Source organism: Fusarium verticillioides, chromosome 1 (genome assembly GCF_000149555.1).
Source record: "Fusarium verticillioides 7600 chromosome 1, whole genome shotgun sequence".
In the NCBI taxonomy this organism is placed as follows: Eukaryota; Fungi; Ascomycota; class Sordariomycetes; order Hypocreales; family Nectriaceae; genus Fusarium; species Fusarium verticillioides.
In genome coordinates this window covers 2,513,450-2,531,372 of record NC_031675.1, presented here as the reverse complement: position 1 = coordinate 2,531,372, position 17,923 = coordinate 2,513,450, and the positions used below count along the sequence as shown (strand labels likewise).

Here is a 17,923-nt window from a genome sequence, read left to right as displayed (position 1 = left end):
GATATCATTGTCTATGGTTCTGAACTGTTTGAGCTGGCACATTGAGGCCTCGTCTCCTCGCTTCAATGGAGGCCATAGTTGCTCCATAGCTAATAGTACGGAGAGAATATGCGGCTGTTCTCTCGATATTCAACGCAGCATTGTGAAGTGAGTGAAGAACATGATATTCGCCGATGATCGCATTTCCAGAACTCAGGACATCAGACAGATATGACCGTGTTGGTTCATCCATTGGTGATTCTCTAGCCGATGGCTCTGATTCTCCTGACGTCGAGTTGGCATCTTCAGTTGTACTGGTGCGTCGCAAGGGTTGCAACTCGATGCCGTCCTCCTCATCAGCTGGTAATGAGCCAGGCATGTCCCTTGATACTCCACGCTCTTCCGCATCCAGATCTTCTATGGTAGGAGCCATCTCCTGAGCCACGTCAGGTACCATAGGTCGGAAGGTCTTAAGAGTAACCCGTAGTCTCTCACGCTCAGTATGGACCGTCAGCATTAGGCATTGAACGGCGAGGATCATGACATCTACTAGAACATAGTAAATGCGAGAACTGGGGGGCTTTTGTCCTATGAAGTCGATGACCAGGCCACCGTGCATATAGCCTCGGTGGTAGCCAGGACCAACAGGCAGAGAAACAAAAATATGCAGAAGTATGCAAATGATGTTGGGAATGAGAACGAGGCACACGTGTATAGGACTCGCAGGCATTAAGAAAGGAAATGATTCATCCTTCGGCGTGAGATATAGGTACTGGCCAACAGATCTTAGGATGAATCGAAACATTGAGCACCTAGAGGGGGGCATCACTGGTAAGCGTTGTTCAGGAAAGACGGGCAGGTAGTCATACTCCATATAGTACAGTCCGCTCAGCTCCGCGAAAACCAGGGTATCAAGACTCCTGAGCAAATGGGTGACAAATTCCAACTTTCTCGCTAACCCAGGGTTGCGCTTCTTCCTGCTTTTCTTCTTCTTGCGACGCTGAGGGTGCAACTGGGCGCGCGACCGAGCTGATCTCGAATGCTCGCGTGGTAGACTCCATGTGACACGGCTGCCGGATGAAACATTGACTGGTTCGGCCGTGGAAGCTTCGTTCGGCGCCGTGGAGCTCGGCGAGGCATCATCGCTCATTCTCGAGTATCGTCATCTACATCTGCATCTGAAGGGGAGCTAGTTCTGCATGAGCAGGGTGACAGCTCAGGAGAAGCACGTGCGGCTCATGAAGTGTTGGTGGAAGATGTATGGCGGCAGCAGGAGTTCTATAGGTTCAAGGTTTGTATAGCAATTCAGTTTCGACAGATGCTATGGGAATGTATGATGTCGGCTACAACAGGCTCGTGAATTGAAGTGACTTGTTGCAGCATGAGGCGACTTGAAGTGCCATGATAAGATTGCAGGGATTACATGTATCAGCTCCCAGGGCTTAGGTGCGTCAGACACATCCAGGATCCATACCTGAGTCCTACCTTTGGTACTCTGGCCGGAAAAAGGATGGCCCGACGATGTGGGATCCCACAAGCACCTACCAGAATACCCCGCCATCGGACCGCTATGGTGGGCGATGCAGCACTCCAGCGGCCCAAATAATTTCTGCCCTCCGTGACTCAGACGAACAACGAAAGAGCCAGCTCGCCGTTTTCTCTTGGCTCCTCACAGCCCAAAATCCTCCGACATGACGACTTCAAGCTCCGCTCCTTCGGGGGATCTGACCTCCCAGATCCTTCAGGCCCTCTCGGGAAAAAGCCCCTTGCTCTCCTCAGAGGCCTTCCCCACCATCGCCTTCCAGGACATCAAGGCTGCACTTGATCGTCTGGCTTCACGATCCATGATCACATACGAGACAATTGATAAAGAAGAGGCTATCCTTGAGCCCGAAGCGGAGCAAATTGCCGAGCATGGTAGTCATGAGGCGCGTGTTTTTGAGGCGCTTCGAAACGCCGTGGAGGGGTTATCGATCCAGGACCTTGAGAAGGCCATTGGCGACAAGACGGTGACCAAGGTCGGACAAGGCAAGGCTTTCAAGGAAAAATGGATCAAGAAGAGCGCCGACGGCAAGCTGGTAGCCACTGTATGTCGAGCTTATAAGTTTTGTATGTAAATTTGGTTTCAACTGTTAGCTAACCTCAATCGATTAACAGGCCGAGTCCATCGAAGATGTCACCCGAGCGCAGCTACAGAAGATCAAGGAGACACGGACACACGAGCCCAAAATCTTGACCGATCTGCGAAAACGAAAACTGATCAAGATGCAAAAGGTCATCAGCTTCAAGATTGAAAAGGGGCCCAAGTTCGCCCTCGAGATTCATAAAGAGGAGACCGACTTGACAGCCGATATGATTGCTTCTGGATCATGGAAGACTGCCAATTTCAAGCCCTACAACTTCAAGGCTCTCGGCGCGGACCAAAATGCTGGCGCACTTCACCCCCTGAACAAGGTCCGACATGAATTCCGACAGATTTTCTTCGAGATGGGTTTCGAGGAGATGCCTACTAACAAGTTTGTCGAGACTGGATTCTGGAACTTCGATGCCCTTTTTGTGCCCCAGCAGCACCCCGCCCGTGATCTTCAAGATACCTTCTACATCTCAGACCCCAAGGTGGGAGACGCGCCACGATCGGAGGAAGGACAGAACACAGAGGAGTACTGGGAGAACATCAAGCAGGTCCACCAGAATGGCAAGTTTGGGTCAATCGGTTACAGATACCCCTGGTCAGCGGAAGAGACCAAGAGACTGGTGCTCAGAACCCACACTACTGCCATTTCAACGGCCATGCTTTACAAGCTTGCAGCACAGAAGGGACCTGATGGGCGCCCACCTCCAGCGCGATACTTCTCAATTGATCGTGTCTTCCGAAATGAGACAGTTGACGCCACCCACTTGGCTGAATTCCATCAGGTTGAGGGTGTTATTGCCGACTACGGCCTTACCCTTGGTGGTCTGATGGAGTTCATGGAAGTCTTCTTTGCTAAGATGGGCATCACCAACCTCAAGTTCAAGCCGGCCTACAACCCTTACACCGAGCCCAGTATGGAAATCTTCAGCTATCACGAGGGCCTGGGCAAGTTGGTGGAGATTGGAAATAGTGGCATGTTCCGGCCTGAAATGCTGGAACCCATGGGTCTGCCAAAGGACATGCGGGTGTTTGGCTGGGGTCTGTCCCTGGAGCGACCGACGATGATCAAGTACAAGATTTCTAACATCCGAGAGCTGCTGGGCCACAAGGTTGATCTCAACTTTATCGAGCGGAACCCTGCGGTGAGATTAGAGAAGGAGTAAAAAGGGTTTCATGGATCTGTGCTAGGTAGAAATAAGAACAAAGGAAAGATACGTATGATGCATTTGGGGTGTATTAGAGAGCGGCATCTAGAGGACCCGGTGTAGCTGGCAGGATCATGACTAGACGAAAAAAGAAACAAATTGGGAAAGCTCGTTCAAGCGTCCATTTGTTCCTCTGGATCTGAGATTAGGGATCCCCTGACGAGATGATGGCTGATGAGAATAGACCCTGCCTAGAGACGGGAATCGAGGCTTGAGATGGAGTCGTGTCGTCAGTGAAGCTTGTCTCAGAGATAGTGCCCCACAAGTAATGAAGCAATTCGCATCGTTGACGGTGATTACGCATACGACAGCTGGACCCTTGTTTTGAGGTTTCTCGGCAGTTGATATTGTCCTAATGACTGATGGTAGTAGCGTCTGTGAGCTTCATTCTTGTTCATGTGATTGATGGCATGGAATGATAACTCACGACTGCAAGTTGCGAGTCCAGCTGTTGCGTCCCCCCGCTTTCGGCATCTTCCTTGTCAGCTTTGTCTCTCGATGGCTCTTGGGCCCCACGGCCCCGAACAGATCGGCCCCACGACCCTTGAGCCCCGCCCTGTGTACCTAGGTAGGTATGCAGGCTAGGACGGGTGCATCCACTTCAAACCTCGTCATTGAGATCCAGAGATGACTTTGACGTCTGTTATTCATCACGGCTATCGAGAATGTGCCTGCGCCTTGTACCTATGTACTTCTTATAGTATCATATCGCCCCGCGCCTCGAAGAAGCAAACGCGCAGCTCAGAGTAGGCAATTGATCCTCATGAACTTTGTAAAATGTAACGCTGCCTGTAAGCAAGCATTGGCATATGCATGATAGCTACTTGTCGGTTGCGGCCTGGGGACAGTAAACGCCTGTGGCGTCCTTCCCCGCGTAAAGTTACTGGCGGTTGTGATTCCCCTGCCAAGTTGATGGGTGGTGTGACCTCTCAGCTCTGCTTTGAGGTATTGACAAGACCTCCCAGGTTCTCCGTGTTTGGATTGTAGGAGGGATCAGCGGGCTTAGTTAAAGGATCAAAGAGTCATGATCACTGTTCATAAGCGGGATGCCCACCGTTTCACCGTTTCGTTCCCCTCGCAATTTTCTATCAGATTCGTAGGGTAGCCTTTCCAGTATCTGACGATCGCAACGTGCTGGTTGGTCATAGTAGCTCCCCAAGGGAACTGTCGCAGATAGCTAAACAGAGGCGAATGGGGACGCCACCTTTGTCATGGCGTGGTTTGCTATGCTCCAAAAAGGATGGCCGGCACGTTTGAATGGGATGTCTGGCAAAAGCTTATGCATTGACGCATCTATTGGTCAGTTCGCTTGCAGCTCTGCAGTGATGATGGGTGATTGACTACCCTCCTGTGGCACGCGAGATCAAGCCCTGGCTTGGTCGAGGTATCCCTAGCTCAGACAGAGTAGCACTCACTCTTCCCTTTTGCTGGAACAAGAAAGGAAAGGTTCATGGATCGACGTGAACTGGCCTGATCTCTCCTCCTCTCACAAGATATAAACTCATCTGCTCCCCCCCATTTGACATAGATTTTCTCTCTGTCAAACTACCCACCGACATTATACCCAAACACTACTGCCAGACCATAACGACGAAGGATATATATCCAAATCCACCAACTAACTCAATACTCACTTTAATCACTCCAATCAACCGATACCATGGATTCCAGTGCTCCTCAGACTGCTCCTACTGGCAATGTCAGCGGCCGTCGCCGAGTAAGTTCCGTCTCGCACCTCTTTTGTAAATACCACTTTACTAACACAACAATCATCAGAGCTCAGGCTTCATGCCAGCCTTCGCCAGCCTCAGCGAACAGAAGCGAGCCGGTGATGCCAACGCCGCCCGTCGTGCGAGTATGTCGGACCAACAAGCAAAGGGTGGCTTGTTCAGCCAGTTTTTCCACAAGTACGTCACTACTATTACATCCACAGTCGTCTTCTGATATTGACAACTACCACAGCAACTTCGGCAAGAATGCTGCCAAGTAAATGAAAGGAGAAGATGACAAGTTGAAAGCATTGGCACTGTATTATTAGTATCATGGATTGCGGGGTGTTTGAGCACTTGAGTATTGTTTTGTTTGCTATTGGTAATTACCCATAGTAGGTAGGCTCTAAGATGTGAAGTCAGTTCAGATATTGGACCAGCTCAAAATAAAATGATGTTTCCCAACCTTTCTGCGCTCTGATTTTGTGAAGATTATTTGCGATTTATAAGTATAAAATAGTAATCTAGGAATTGAAACTTGTGAAAAAGTTGTGTCAGATAATTACACATTGAAGCAACTCGTGTTATTCGCCAAGTCGAAGGTATTCCTCCTGAGGAAGATACCTTTACCAAAAGTGCTGTTTCAGCTATTTCATAGTGCAAGAAAAGATTCTTTTAACGTTACCATGCGACCTGACGCCTCCGCAACAATGCAATACACATCCGTATATCCGACAATCATGATAGATATATCCGCAACCATCTAGTCTGGATGCTTTCAAGTGCGTATCCACAACCTGTTTACATCTTCATATTCTATGCTTTGACCATGAAAATCTGTACAAGGTGAGGACCGTAGCCATGTAGTTGCGAAAAGAGGAGTACATACCTGGTTCAGTGCCTTGGTGTCAAGCACAGCCTGTCTCTTTTGCGCAATAAATCGTGACCGCACAAAATTCCTACTTCCTCTAGGGGTCGATGTGCCAGATGGTGTCGTGGCTCCTGTTCCAGGGACCGAAGCCGTGGGTGTAGAGTTCTGTGTGACTGATGTGCTGGTTGATTCGGATGCTTGCTCTTCCTTCTTGCGCATCTTCTTATCTTTCTTATCTTTTTTAGACTTCTTCTCCTTCACCTTTTCTTCGTCTGAGCTCTTGTCCTTGGACTTAGACTTTCGCTTCTTTGAACGCTCTTCGACGTTCTCGTCGTCTGAGATGTCCTCTGCGGGCTTTTTGCGGGACTTCTCTTTTTTGTACTTTTTTTCTTTCTTCTTCTTGGCCCTGGCGTCGTCACTATCGGTCTCCATTCCTTTTTGCTCTTCCTTGCGTCTTTTCTTGCTCTTTGAATCGGTTTCTCGACTTGAGGTTTCCCCGGCGTCATTGTCGTCGGTTGCCTTTCTCTTCTTAGACTTCTTCTCCTTTTTGGATTCTTTTAGTGCAGGGGCAGGTTCCATGACAACGTCCTCGTCGGAGTTTGACTCTGCTTGCTGGTCGGCCTTCTTCTCTTCCACTTCCTTCATCTCATCGCCCACCAGTAGGCCACCGTAGACGAACTTCATGGCTCCGTATCGTTGCTCAACAAAGTGGTGCGTCTTTACAGCGAGTCGCGCTTGCTGATCCTCCTCGATAGCATCATCCGTCTTTCCGTTGAGTCGACTGAGCAGATCTTGAAAGACATCTAGACCAGTAACTTCATCCTCCTTCGACTTGCTGAAGCCCAATCCCTTCATGTCATCCTTAAGAACCACGCGAATGTATGAGGCGTTGGCGGCCGTGTGCAATTCCGAGTGCGGCGCATCTTGTGCTCCAAGAAACTGGCCTGGTTGCCAGCCTTGAGCTCGCAGAATCTTCTGGCCGAAGGTATTCGTATCTTTGGTCCATTTTGTGTTGTTTGGATCCTTGTTGATCTTCCGTCGACTGTAGCTGGTTAGCGCATGCCGTAGAAGAACGCGACTTGAGAAAGTGTGCCCCTTACGTCTTGTTTTCTGCGAGGAGTCCCATTTTTGCGATCTTGAAGTCTTGAAAGATCCGATCGCTCAATGCGTTCGCGATGGCAGAGTAGGATAAGCCTAGAGAAAAAAAAAAGGTGGGCGGTGGGGGATGTGTGGCCTCGAAAGTATCTTATCGCAGGATATCATTGGCCAGGTAAAGGACATGAGCGCCTCACTGCTCTGCGCTAGCTTATCTTCACCGAGACTTACCGAGATCTCCATGAACTCACCACCTTAGTAGAGCGAGAATGTTTAAAAACTTCAGTTGGTAACTGTAAAGCCAAGATAGTCCAGATATTATAGCATGAGCTTATAGGTTCTTCCACTAAGACATTCTCTAGGACTGTATCAAAGTTGAAATACTCTTTCACAAGCTGCTCAAGGACAGGTGTACCGGACTCGGAACGGTTCTACAGTATCGCAACTAAGCTAGTTGATTCATGTATGAAGCCTTCTTTTGCTCCCTCTCAACGGATTATGTGCATAATTGCAACCGCCATCTAGGCATCTTATCCGTTTCTTGGGACCTGTGAGCAGGAGGATCGGGGCAACAGTTGGATATGAGAGGCATTTTGTAGGTAACCGTTATTTTCAGGACTTTTTGTCCTTCAAAAACCAGCATGAGACCAACATGTGCAGGCATATGATACATAGAGTCTAAAAGCAGCGACCTTCCCATGATCCAGGTACCTAGTGATTGATATTAAGAAAAACAGCAAACTCCAAAGCATCCAAATCGCCTTAATCTGGAAGGAAGGCATAATGAGCAGTTTAGTAATTGAGCTCACCACTTCCACCACCCGAAACCTGGTCCAAATCCTCGTAACTCTTAAGGCTTCGCCCCTGGACTGCCTCTCGAGGCCCGCCTGCAGCACCTCCAGCGCCATCACCCCAGCGTGACCCGCCATTGCGGTTACGACCACCGTCAAAACGGTTGCCGCCTCGGCGATCATAAGGTCCGGAACGGTATTGGCCTCGTCCACCACCCATTCCTCCACGACGGATAGGTCCTCCACCAGAGCGTTCGTCCATAGGATTCCAGCTTCCGGACTGCATGCTTGCAAACATGGGCGAGAAGTTGCCTGGAGCCATGGGGAAGCCAGGCATACCTCCTCCCATCATACCGTTCATGGTAAAGTTCTGCAGGTTGAAGCCCCGTGGTGTTCCACTGCTGGATTGGCCATTGGAAGGCGGGAAGTGACCATTTGAGTTTGCGTCGGTTCTTGAAGGTGCAATGTGAGAGGGGTCCATCACATATGAGTTTATGAGTTCAAACTAAATATCTTGGTCAGTACAGCACGATGAAATGTGACGGGGCGAGAGCTCACCTCTTGCCTCAGGTTATCAAGCCAATCGCCGTGGCGCTTCTCAACGTGTTTGCGCCAAAAATGCTCTTCCTTGAACAACTTGGAGCACTCGGGAGCTTTGCATCGCCATTTGTGTTCATCCTCTTGCTTCACATGCTTAAGAAGCTCTTCATCGACAGCCTCATCAGCAGGTCGGCCACCCAGCTTTCGAATATCGACAGATTGAGGATCCAGAATTTGAGTAAGCTTATCTTCGAAAGTTTTAACCCAGTTAAACGCTCGAAGCAGTTGCTGCTCCGTCTTGTTTGAGGCGTTTCGAAACCTTTTTTCACCTTCAGTGAGCTCGCCCTCGTTCTCTTCTGCTCCTTCGCCCCTCTTCTTGCCTGGGAATGGCTCTCCATTGGCGCTGGCTCTAGCAACAGCTTTCGCGGCAGACGAAAGTGTGCTGCGAGGTCTGCGCAAATGGCCACCAGGGCATTTTCGTGTAAGTTCGTGAACTGAATCACTTTCGAAAACACAAAAGAAGCAGAAGTTGAAGACCCGGCGCAAATATTCAATCAGAAGATCAAGTTGCTTCTTCTTGACCAAAAGATCCTCGTCATCAACTTCTTCATCTTCTACGGCCCCCTCCTCCTCTTCCTCTTCTTCCTCAATTTCAATGACGCCGTCTTCTTCCTCGTCCATAGCTTCGTCCATGCCCACTTCTCTGACCTTCTTGACTTTCTTGACAGGGGTTGGAACCACAGCCGGTTGAAGCTGACCCGCGTTTTTCAGGTCCTCGACCTTTTCTTCAATTTTCAGAGTGGCTTGGAAATCGGATCCGAATTCTTCCTCAAACTTGTTGACAATTCGCTGAACAAGCAAGAGGTCCTTGTCGATGCGCTCAGGAGCGGAGAAGAGATCCCACAGGGCCTTCTTCCGGGGATGGACAGGTGGGTTGTGGACTCCAACGTGGCAAACAAAGTCTCCTCTGACCTCATCTTTGACAGTCTTGCCATTGATGGCCTCCAGAGCCTTGTCGGCAGTAGATACTGGTTGAGGAGATGTTATCGCCTCATCGCCATCCTCGTCCTTGGGTTCAGCGCGGTCTACGGGGAGGGATGTTTCGGATGAAGGGTGGAGCATGACCCAACCAATACGGTGGTACCGCTTACTTGGATTGGGATCAGATAAAGAAAGCCACTTGAAGCCACCTTCCTCCTCGCCCAGATGTTCCTTACAAAAAGCCTCCAGGTTATGGCGGCTAACATGCGGGGCGATGGTCTTGATCAACAGCGTTGGCTGGAACTGGCTCTCGTCGCGGATGTCAGCACCATGAACCGGAGCCAGATCTCCAACACCCAGGATCTCATTTGTGGCTGTAGCTTCTCCCTCCTCCTTTTCAACTACACCGCCACTGCCGTTACTCTCACTCTTGGGAAGACCCTCAAGAGAAAATTCATCAAAAGTACCCGATTCAAGATCTTGCTCCCACTGGCTGTAAGCACCGCGTCGGTATTCGTTCAGCTTTCCTCTGAAATCATCACGAATTTCCGGAACATATCGCTCCTTGAACCATTGCTCTTTCTTATGCTCAGAAACAAATGTCCGCGCCATCTTGGCTTGAAGTTCTTCTTTATAAGCATCATATGCGGCTTGGATCCTGGCCTTCTCCTTTTCGCGATCTTCTGGGCCGCGAGCCCGTTCCGGTTCGCGGCGTCGACCAGTACGCATTCGCTCTTTCTCCTCCTTGATCTTCTCGTTCATTCTCCACCATTCTCCAAAGTAGGAGAAGCCAACTTGGTAATGGAGCTTGGCAGGGTCAGGGATGGGGTTCACGGTTGGATTAGCTGACCCGGAATCCTGGCCAGGTACGTATCGGTCAATATTGGCAGGTGGTGACTGCATGCGACGTCTGTCATCCCGATCGCGATCATCTCGTCGGGGTCTGGGTTCGTAGCGGTCGACAGTGGCTGGAGAGCGAGACCGGCGGCGGTCGCGGCGGTCGTGACCTTTGGACTTGTAAGCTTTGTCTATTTTTACTATGCTGAAGCCTGCCACCAAGTAGTGGCAGGAAGCAAAATCGCCTATGGAGGACGAACCTGGAGATCTCCCACGGTAAAATGAGTCCCCGCGGTCAGGACGCTCATCTCGAGTACGCGAGTCATCTCGGCTCCAACTACGATCAACCGGAGAACGAGCTGAAGCGTCGCGAAAGGATGTGTACGAGTCCATCGGTTGTAACGTTGCTAGCGACGCGACGCGGCATGAAAGAAAGCGATGTTTCTGCGTGAGTCTTCGCGGCTCGATGTTGAGCACTTAGCGACGAATACAGAGGAATTAACTATTATTTGATAACATGATCGACGTTAGAGAGGTTATCTTGAGCAACGTATGGACAAATGGTAGTGGAGGGAACAAAAAGAAGGTTGCCAAAGAGGCGCCATAAAGAAAAAAAAGTTAGGGGACAACGCGCCCTGGGCGAAGAATGAGTGTGAGAAGAATTGAGAAGAATGATTTGAAAATCGCAGATTGGTATGCCGCGTCAAAGAGTGAGGAGGAAGGGAGAACGCGAGGCTGCGGATGCGGCTGGATCGAATAGCTGCAAGAGCTGCAAGAGCTGCAAGAGGGATAAGGGGGGAAAAGAGCAGGAGATCAAAGAATATGGGGAGACAAACTAATTGACGAGCGCAGTCTTAAAGAAGAATTCAATGTAGTGATAGCGCTTGAGTCGATATATGCGCGTCCTCACTTCACAGCGACGACAATTCAATGCGATTCGATGTGATGAGTGAAGTGAGGTTGAAGAGGCTGAGTTGGTTGGTAGACTGGGGGCCAGTCGGAATTACAGTTCAGCTGGTAAGCGAAATGGTGGAGCACGAGCAAGGATCCCCGGGGCCTCCGCTTCTAAGAAGATGGATCTCTATGCCGAGAACGAGAAGCTCTGAGGCTGCTCTAGGAAAAGCGCGTAACATATATCATCTAGCTACCTTACCGAATCACATTGGTCTGTGCTATTTCTCCAGTTTGATAACATTTTTTCGGATTTCTAGACGCTATAGCTCTTCTGTTCTACCATGATTTATTATGTATGCAGGTGGTTTTCAACGACTGATACCGTAATCATTAAACGGTCTGAAGTAATGAATTAGGCTAACCAGGCACCTGCCTTCCCTCCGCAAAAAGAAAAAAATTGACCAATAATCAACGTGAAAAGGCTTGTCGGCAAGCAGCGAATGTTGATACAGTGCCTGGAAACAGGAAAGTGGCGATCTCCGCTTGCAACTAACACTGAAATCTGGGGGCGTATCCCGATGTGCTCAGTGCTTGAATCACTAAAAGGGCGGCAAACAAAAAGGCAGCTGACCATGATAAGATGTCTATTTGTCTGGACATTGTCATAGCCACGTCGGTCCTGTTGTCTCCTTTCCATTGTTTTACAGCTTGTTCAGCCAAACTGGAGCAACTTTAAACCCTGGTATCATAACCAACTTCCCTCCTCGGCTTGGTTCGAGCATGTCTTGTCCTCCACTCTTCACCCCACTCCCACTCTCTATCGCTCGGGATAGTGCCATAGAACTCCTCATCAGAATATGATAAGGGCTGTGCGGCGTATAACAAGCTCTCAATATCCGCCGGAAGTGCTTGGTCTTTTTTTTGTGTGTGAAAGGAACTTGAAACATTGGGAAGTTTGGTTTTCCTACACTCGACTCATATTGCACATAAGTTGTCAAGATGACGGTGCCTATTATGAGTGGCGACTCAAGCTATAATCGAGCCGTGGAGGAATTCAGAGATGCTGAATATCCAATGATTCAAGGTCATGATACCTATATATGCTTCTGAACTGTACTGACCTGTGAAAAGACTCGATATACCTTGATCACGCCGGCGCAACATTATGTTCCAAGTCATTGATGGACTCGTTCGCTCACGAGATGACTACAGTTCTATATGGCAACCCCCACTCTGCATCACCATCCTCGCAGCAATCAGCATCTCGCGTTGAAGATGCTCGTATGAATTTACTCACCTTCTTTGGAGCGGACCCAACTGAGTATGATGTGGTGTTCGTTGCAAATGCCACAGCGGGAGTCAAACTTGTCGTTGAGTCTATAAGAAATCAACCAGAGGGTTTTCTATATGCATATCACCAAGGATGTCACACAAGCTTGGTCGGTGCTCGAGAGGAAGCTGTTTATAGTACATCGGTTGATGATGACGATGTTCAATCATGGCTTGAAGGGCAGTTCCCGTTCCGAAACATGACCGATAACTCGTCAGCAACAACACTGTTTGCCTATTCTGCGCAATCCCATATGGATGGTAAAAGATATCCCTTGAGTTGGGCGAAAAACTTACGGGAGTTGTATTGCAAACCCGAGCATCGACTTCTCACATTATTGGACGCCTCCTCGTTTGCTGCTACATCTTATCTCGATTTCAGCGATCCAAATTTAGCACCAGACTTCACTGTCTTCAGCTTGTATAAGATTTTTGGATTTCCGGATCTTGGAGCTTTGCTAGTGAAGCGTTCCTCCGAATGGATGTTTGATAATCGCAAGTATTTTGGCGGAGGCACGGTAGACATGGTCGTTTCTGGAAAGGAGAAGTGGCATGCCCCCAAATCACAGTTCCTCCACGAGAGGCTAGAAGACGGGACACTTCCGTTTCACAACATAGTGGCTCTCGACATTGCCATGGATATACATCGACGACTATTTGGCTCCATGGATCAAATCAGCTCCCATACTTCATACCTCACCCAACGCATGTTCCAAGAATTGAGCAATATGCGACATGCAAACGGCACCCCGGTTTGCAAACTTTATACATCTGCATCAAGCGACAAAAACATTCTTGGAAACGGGCCTGTCGTTTCTTTCAATCTAAGGAATAGCCAGGGCGCTTGGATAAGCCTTGCCGAGTTTGAGAAACTTGCTACTCTCAAAAACATTCATATTCGGACCGGCGGGCTGTGCAGCCCAGGCGGCATTGCTTCAGCCCTAGACTTGCAACCTTGGGAGATGAAGAAGAATTTCTCCGCCGGGTTTCGTTGCGGTGCAGACAATGATATCATGTCCGGGAAGCCCACCGGTGTCATTCGAGCTAGCCTCGGTGCAATGAGCACGAAAACAGATGTCGATAGATTTGTTGCTTTTCTCAAGGAGTTCTACCAAGAAAGAACGTTACCAAACGTTTCTTCTGATCTAGACCTCCAGAAATCCATCGACGTCCCTAACTCTTCCGCACTCAAGGTTAAAACTATTACTATCTACCCAATAAAAAGCTGCGCCGGGTACTCGATCCCATCTGGGGTTCCTTGGGAGGTTCGACCAGAAGGTCTAGCATGGGATCGTGAATGGTGCTTGGTCCATCATGGTTCTGGGCATGCTTTGAGTCAGAAACGCTGCCCTAAGATGGCTTTGTTAAGACCAACATTAGATTTTGGCAAGGGCGAGATGATCATCTCATATCGTGGGACACAGCATAGCGGCCAGCCAAGCCAAATATCCATCCCATTATCAGCAGACCCTTCTGTCATTGACTCCAGCATTAACAGGCAATCTTCCAGAGTTTGTGGCGAGAAGGTGAGCACACAGATATATACATCGGACAGGATCAACTCTTTTTTCTCGAATGCTCTTGGGATTCCTTGTTTCTTGGCGCGCTTCCCCCCTGGTGGCTTGGGACTGAAGAGCCGTCTCTCCAAGGCTCAGATTCAAAGATATCAACAGCCTTCAAAAATCCACGAATTACCAGGTTCCTTCCCAGATGTGCCATCACCTCCCGATTCGGACTCTGAACAGCAGAAACCTACCAAGATTCTTCTCTCTAACGAGAGCCCTATCTTGGTAATACATAGTTCGAGTGTTGATGCTCTGAACCAGCAAATCATTGACCGTGGTGGAAACCCAGTTGAAGATAAGTCATTTAGAGCAAATATAACACTCGAACAAGGTCCTGGTTTTAAAACACAGCCAGCCTTTTCTGAGGATCGCTGGGGCTCTATGAGAATTGGCCGCCAGAACTTCAGGCTTCTGGGTGCATGCCGCAGATGTCAGATGGTATGTATAGACCAAGAAACTGGCGAAAAGAAGGAAGAGCCATTTGTGACGCTTGCAAAGACAAGGCGCTTCGATGGCAAAGTTTACTTTGGGGTACATATGCGGCATGATCCTTTCGCTGGAGGAGACGTTATGAAAAAAGAGTCACAATGCCCAACAATTGAGGTTGGAGATTCTGTTTCTGTAGAGCTTCGTGAGTGATTCAATCACGTTTTACGGAACATGAGCTCGCATTTGTAGCAGTAAACTAACTATCAAAATAATGACATGCATTCTTCCAAGAGGCCACGATTGAGTAGACAAACAACTATGCTAAACTTGACCACTTTTCGGCTGCGGTCTGCCTTCTGAAGCACCCTTGCATTTTACCTTGCAGTACGATCCAGGTTGAAAGCAGCACTGATCAAGGCTAGATGACTGAATGCCTGGGGTGTATTACCAAGTTGTTCCCCAGATCTTGCGATCTCCTCAGAGAACATGCAGAGATGATTAGAGAATCCGAGCATATTCTCAAACAGATTCACAGCCCTGACCAAATACTTCGGCTCGTAGACAGCTGCTCGGGTCATGGCCTCCACGAGCCAGAAAGTACACATACTAAACGCACCTTCATGACCACCTACCCCTATATCGTGATTTTGTCCCATTAGCAACTGCGCCTCGATGAAGTTATTGTGAGATTCCTTACCATCGTTGGAGAGCTCAGTGTCATATCGGTACACTAAGCCGGTACTTGTCAAACCGCCCTTTTCTGGGGGTAAGAGAATACGGTCAAGAGTGTTGAGAAACCGTGGATCACAGGGCGAGATGAAAAACACCAGAGGAGCTATAAGAATGGAGGAGTCGAGCATAGTTCTGCTCTCAAAGCTTTGCACAAAGCACTTCATCTCCTCATTATATCCTGTAAACAGTCAACACCATTCATCAGTGGAATTCCTGCTTAGATTACCTTGTTCCATGACACGCTCATAAATTCTGTCTCTTGCCTCCATCCATTTGGCACGGTTGGGACATGGAAAGCATCTCTTATCAGCAAGACGAAGGCCGCGATCAAATGCGACCCAGAGCATTATCTGAGAATAGGTGAAGTGTTGCTTATTATTTCGGACCTCCCAGATAGACATGTCGGGATCTATAGTGTTTAGCCGAAACTCGAAGCCAAGGGTTATATGTCTTACCGTCGAGTATAGTTAGAACATAATCTGAACACGTGTTAGCTCGCCAAAAGAATGGTCAAGGTTGTGCAATATACCAAGAATCTCACGAACAGCCTTCCAAACATCCCATGGAACTGGCTTTCCGTATTTGTTATACAAGTAGATAGCATCCATCAGTTCGCCATAAATATCAAACTGTTGATGAAAAGCCGCACCATTACCGATACGAACAGGGCTACTGCCGCGATAGCCTTCAAGATGATCCAATGTCAGTTCTGGGATGTCAGTCTCACCTCGAATGGTGAACATAATAGGCAAACCTCCATCTGGGCCACGTGAGTGAACGAATCTTTCCATGATGAACTCCATGTAAGCATCTGCTTCGGCCTTGAAACCAAGACGTAGCAGGATGTAGATAGTAAAACTTGAATCACGAATCCAAGAGAAGCGATAATCCCAGTTTCTTACGCCACCAATGGCTTCGGGAATAGAAAAGGTTGGGGCAGCTATGATGGCACCAGTAGGCTCTATGAAAAGTTAGTCGGTTTCTCAAAGAATGGATCTGAGGGGCAACCTCACCGTAAGTCATCATCTTGAGTATCATCAAACTTCGAGACACAACCTCTCTCCATCGACCTTTATAGTTCGATTGCGCAATGAAATTATACCAGAAACTTTGCGTAGAGTGCTGCTGAGCATCAAGCACATCGGTCGTAATATTCTCCGTGACATGATGTTCAATATCATTTCGAAGGACAAAAGAAATTGTTTGGCCTTCTTCAATACGGATGCAAGCCACGAGGCCCTCGCCGTTGATCCCAGGGCGCTTCTCCTTTCTAAAGGTTATGAGAGGACAGCTGGTTTCGTTCTCACCCTTCTCAATTGCAACGTCAAGCTGCAGCTGAGTATCCTTGCTATGGAACGAGGCAACTTTACTCTTATTATCAGTCGTGAAGTGCTGTTCTTGGAAGAGAGTGGTCTCGTGCTCATCTCTTCCATAGTTGAAAGAAGGAAATAGTTCGATATCTGAGCACGGTCAGTCATTGCCTCTAGTTACGTGTCGAGATGACGGTACCAAGATTCATTGAGCCACGAATGCATTCCACTCGGCGGACCAACCACTTCTTGAGCTCATCTTGAACTTTGGTGACTTCCCGGTAAGCATTCAGCTTCACACCTTTGGTGGTAACCTTGATATTCTGCGGCCGAGGGAAAAAGTCAACCACATCGACGACACCATCTTCATGGATAGACCTTGTTTGTAGAATACATGATGAAGGGAGATACTGTTGCTTGGTAGTACAGTTTACATCAGGAGGGGGGGAGATAAAGAAATGCCCTCCTTTGTCCTTGTCGAGCAGCCGGCAGAAAACAGACGGGGAGTCAAAATCAGGCCTGCAGTCCAGACTATCAGTCGAGAGCTCCGAGTTTCATCTCACCGATCTGCACTCACCAACACATATAGTCAATACTTCCATCTATTCCCACAAGAGCACAGGTGTGCATATTTCCTATCATTCCATAGTCCTCGATTGGGAGATATCCCCCGGTTTGACCCCGACGGGAACCTCCCGGAAGTGTTGAAGAGCGTCGACCCTCCATTTTCAAGGTCGCTATCTTGTAGTCTTGAAACTTGAGGTAGGAAAAGCTCCAGGGAAAGGAGCTTAGTCTAAGTAGTTACCCCAAATTGGTAACTAAAGAATGATGTAATGGATTGTGTCGGTGGCCCAGATGGACAACTTAGTGCTACTCCGGAATCTCCGGCGAATGGTAAAACTGGATCCTGAGTTCTCTGGGCTGTGTTTCCAAAGAGTTCTCTCTCAAAGTCAGTTGAATATCGTGAGTGGACGTGAGCAAGATGCGGGGGAGGTCACTTATAAGCTTTCATGTGTGATCATCCGCTACGTACTTCACTTTCAGCTCTGGAAGGAATGGTGTGGATGACTACTTTATTACCTGATGAGCCTTTCCGAAAATGGTGAAATGCTTTTGAGGCTTGATTAACTGTTGAAGTTGACCAAAACACGCCTTAGTTCTTGAGATGTTGGTGAAGCTTTGTCAACGTCCCTTTTACATTGAATTCGAGCCAATCGCCAATTGATGTCCATGCTTCCCTCCTCGTGCAAATAGAACCACACCTGTGCTAAAAGGATTACTAAACAAAACGAAAATTACACATAAGTTACCAATCTTTTAGCTACTTAAAGGCTGGTTACAGTCATTTGGTCGAGTTTAGGGTAGGTCTTAGTTGGATTCCTACCATTTAGTTCCACGTAACTACTGTTTCCCCACGACATTGCTTTATGAGACCTGACCCCTGGAGTTCTTCTAGCAAGCAGCCTTGTCTTGTACAAGGCAGAAAAGACACGGCAGAATCAATCTAGAAGGTACATAGATG

At 48.5% G+C, this 17,923-nt stretch overlaps 7 protein-coding genes across 9 annotated transcripts; 3 read left to right on the top strand and 4 right to left on the bottom strand.

Annotated features, from left to right (window-relative positions):
• Window positions 1-4: 4 nt before the first annotated feature.
• Window positions 5-1,129, bottom strand: FVEG_01230 (hypothetical protein; the record flags this gene model as incomplete). The annotated part of the gene is made up of 1 exon (XM_018888075.1): window positions 5-1,129. One exon carries the CDS (start codon window positions 1,127-1,129, stop codon window positions 5-7), a length of 1,125 nt encoding a protein of 374 aa, XP_018743914.1.
• A 433-nt stretch (window positions 1,130-1,562) lies between these two features.
• On the top strand, window positions 1,563-3,697 carry FVEG_01231 (phenylalanyl-tRNA synthetase alpha chain). The gene is made up of 2 exons (XM_018888076.1): window positions 1,563-2,066; window positions 2,137-3,697. Exons 1-2 carry the CDS (start codon window positions 1,671-1,673, stop codon window positions 3,274-3,276), a joined length of 1,536 nt encoding a protein of 511 aa, XP_018743915.1. The 5' UTR covers window positions 1,563-1,670; the 3' UTR covers window positions 3,277-3,697.
• Window positions 3,698-4,672: 975 nt separating this feature from the next.
• Window positions 4,673-5,492, top strand: FVEG_14797 (hypothetical protein). The gene is made up of 3 exons (XM_018903788.1): window positions 4,673-5,035; window positions 5,095-5,225; window positions 5,281-5,492. The coding sequence occupies exons 1-3, from the start codon at window positions 4,979-4,981 to the stop codon at window positions 5,306-5,308; spliced, it is 216 nt and encodes a 71-aa protein (XP_018743916.1). The 5' UTR covers window positions 4,673-4,978; the 3' UTR covers window positions 5,309-5,492.
• On the bottom strand, window positions 5,330-7,082 carry FVEG_01232 (Pin2-interacting protein X1). 2 transcript variants are annotated; one of them, XM_018888078.1, is made up of 4 exons: window positions 6,999-7,082; window positions 5,917-6,940; window positions 5,494-5,864; window positions 5,330-5,433 (listed from the first exon to the last, which is right to left on the bottom strand). In XM_018888078.1, exons 1-3 carry the CDS (start codon window positions 7,022-7,024, stop codon window positions 5,844-5,846), a joined length of 1,071 nt encoding a protein of 356 aa, XP_018743918.1. In that variant the 5' UTR covers window positions 7,025-7,082; the 3' UTR covers window positions 5,330-5,433; window positions 5,494-5,843. The 2 variants fall into 2 exon arrangements, with proteins under 2 accessions (XP_018743918.1, XP_018743917.1); XM_018888077.1 differs by lacking the exon at window positions 5,330-5,433 and having other exon boundaries at window positions 5,513-6,940.
• Window positions 7,083-7,283: 201 nt separating this feature from the next.
• Window positions 7,284-11,109, bottom strand: FVEG_01233 (hypothetical protein). Of its 2 annotated transcripts, XM_018888079.1 has the most exons (4): window positions 10,979-11,109; window positions 10,403-10,644; window positions 8,343-10,312; window positions 7,284-8,289 (listed from the first exon to the last, which is right to left on the bottom strand). In XM_018888079.1, exons 2-4 carry the CDS (start codon window positions 10,533-10,535, stop codon window positions 7,786-7,788), a joined length of 2,607 nt encoding a protein of 868 aa, XP_018743919.1. In that variant the 5' UTR covers window positions 10,536-10,644; window positions 10,979-11,109; the 3' UTR covers window positions 7,284-7,785. The 2 variants fall into 2 exon arrangements, with proteins under 2 accessions (XP_018743919.1, XP_018743920.1); XM_018888080.1 differs by lacking the exons at window positions 10,403-10,644; window positions 10,979-11,109 and having other exon boundaries at window positions 8,343-10,353.
• Window positions 11,110-11,730: 621 nt separating this feature from the next.
• Window positions 11,731-14,652, top strand: FVEG_01234 (hypothetical protein). Its single transcript, XM_018888081.1, has 2 exons — window positions 11,731-12,120; window positions 12,168-14,652. Exons 1-2 carry the CDS (start codon window positions 12,036-12,038, stop codon window positions 14,567-14,569), a joined length of 2,487 nt encoding a protein of 828 aa, XP_018743921.1. The 5' UTR covers window positions 11,731-12,035; the 3' UTR covers window positions 14,570-14,652.
• Window positions 14,555-17,431, bottom strand: FVEG_01235 (hypothetical protein). The gene is made up of 8 exons (XM_018888082.1): window positions 16,979-17,431; window positions 16,601-16,920; window positions 16,105-16,551; window positions 15,621-16,052; window positions 15,547-15,570; window positions 15,318-15,500; window positions 15,057-15,269; window positions 14,555-14,993 (listed from the first exon to the last, which is right to left on the bottom strand). Exons 1-8 carry the CDS (start codon window positions 17,125-17,127, stop codon window positions 14,734-14,736), a joined length of 2,028 nt encoding a protein of 675 aa, XP_018743922.1. The 5' UTR covers window positions 17,128-17,431; the 3' UTR covers window positions 14,555-14,733.
• Window positions 17,432-17,923: the final 492 nt, after the last annotated feature.

What these genes read in the sequence shown, in the direction of transcription:
- FVEG_01231 (XM_018888076.1), top strand. Translation starts at nt 1,671, where the DNA reads ATGACGACTTCAAGCTCCGCTCCTTCGGGGGATCTGACCTCCCAGATC. An exon ending in ACGGCAAGCTGGTAGCCACT is followed by an intron (nt 2,067 to 2,136) that starts GTATGTCGAGCT and finishes ATCGATTAACAG; the next exon opens with GCCGAGTCCATCGAAGATGT.
- FVEG_14797 (XM_018903788.1), top strand. Translation starts at nt 4,979, where the DNA reads ATGGATTCCAGTGCTCCTCAGACTGCTCCTACTGGCAATGTCAGCGGC. An exon ending in ATGTCAGCGGCCGTCGCCGA is followed by an intron (nt 5,036 to 5,094) that starts GTAAGTTCCGTC and finishes AACAATCATCAG; the next exon opens with AGCTCAGGCTTCATGCCAGC. An exon ending in TTCAGCCAGTTTTTCCACAA is followed by an intron (nt 5,226 to 5,280) that starts GTACGTCACTAC and finishes CAACTACCACAG; the next exon opens with CAACTTCGGCAAGAATGCTG.
- FVEG_01232 (XM_018888077.1), bottom strand. Translation starts at nt 7,024, where the DNA reads ATGGGACTCCTCGCAGAAAACAAGAC. An exon ending in CTCCTCGCAGAAAACAAGAC is followed by an intron (nt 6,941 to 6,998) that starts GTAAGGGGCACA and finishes AACCAGCTACAG; the next exon opens with TCGACGGAAGATCAACAAGG.
- FVEG_01233 (XM_018888079.1), bottom strand. Translation starts at nt 10,535, where the DNA reads ATGGACTCGTACACATCCTTTCGCGACGCTTCAGCTCGTTCTCCGGTT. An exon ending in TTACCGTGGGAGATCTCCAG is followed by an intron (nt 10,313 to 10,402) that starts GTTCGTCCTCCA and finishes ACAAGTCCAAAG; the next exon opens with GTCACGACCGCCGCGACCGC. An exon ending in TTGATAACCTGAGGCAAGAG is followed by an intron (nt 8,290 to 8,342) that starts GTGAGCTCTCGC and finishes CAAGATATTTAG; the next exon opens with TTTGAACTCATAAACTCATA.
- FVEG_01234 (XM_018888081.1), top strand. Translation starts at nt 12,036, where the DNA reads ATGACGGTGCCTATTATGAGTGGCGACTCAAGCTATAATCGAGCCGTG. An exon ending in TGAATATCCAATGATTCAAG is followed by an intron (nt 12,121 to 12,167) that starts GTCATGATACCT and finishes ACCTGTGAAAAG; the next exon opens with ACTCGATATACCTTGATCAC.
- FVEG_01235 (XM_018888082.1), bottom strand. Translation starts at nt 17,127, where the DNA reads ATGGAGGGTCGACGCTCTTCAACACTTCCGGGAGGTTCCCGTCGGGGT. An exon ending in ACTCAAGATGATGACTTACG is followed by an intron (nt 16,053 to 16,104) that starts GTGAGGTTGCCC and finishes AACTTTTCATAG; the next exon opens with AGCCTACTGGTGCCATCATA. An exon ending in TGTTCTAACTATACTCGACG is followed by an intron (nt 15,501 to 15,546) that starts GTAAGACATATA and finishes TAAACACTATAG; the next exon opens with ATCCCGACATGTCTATCTGG.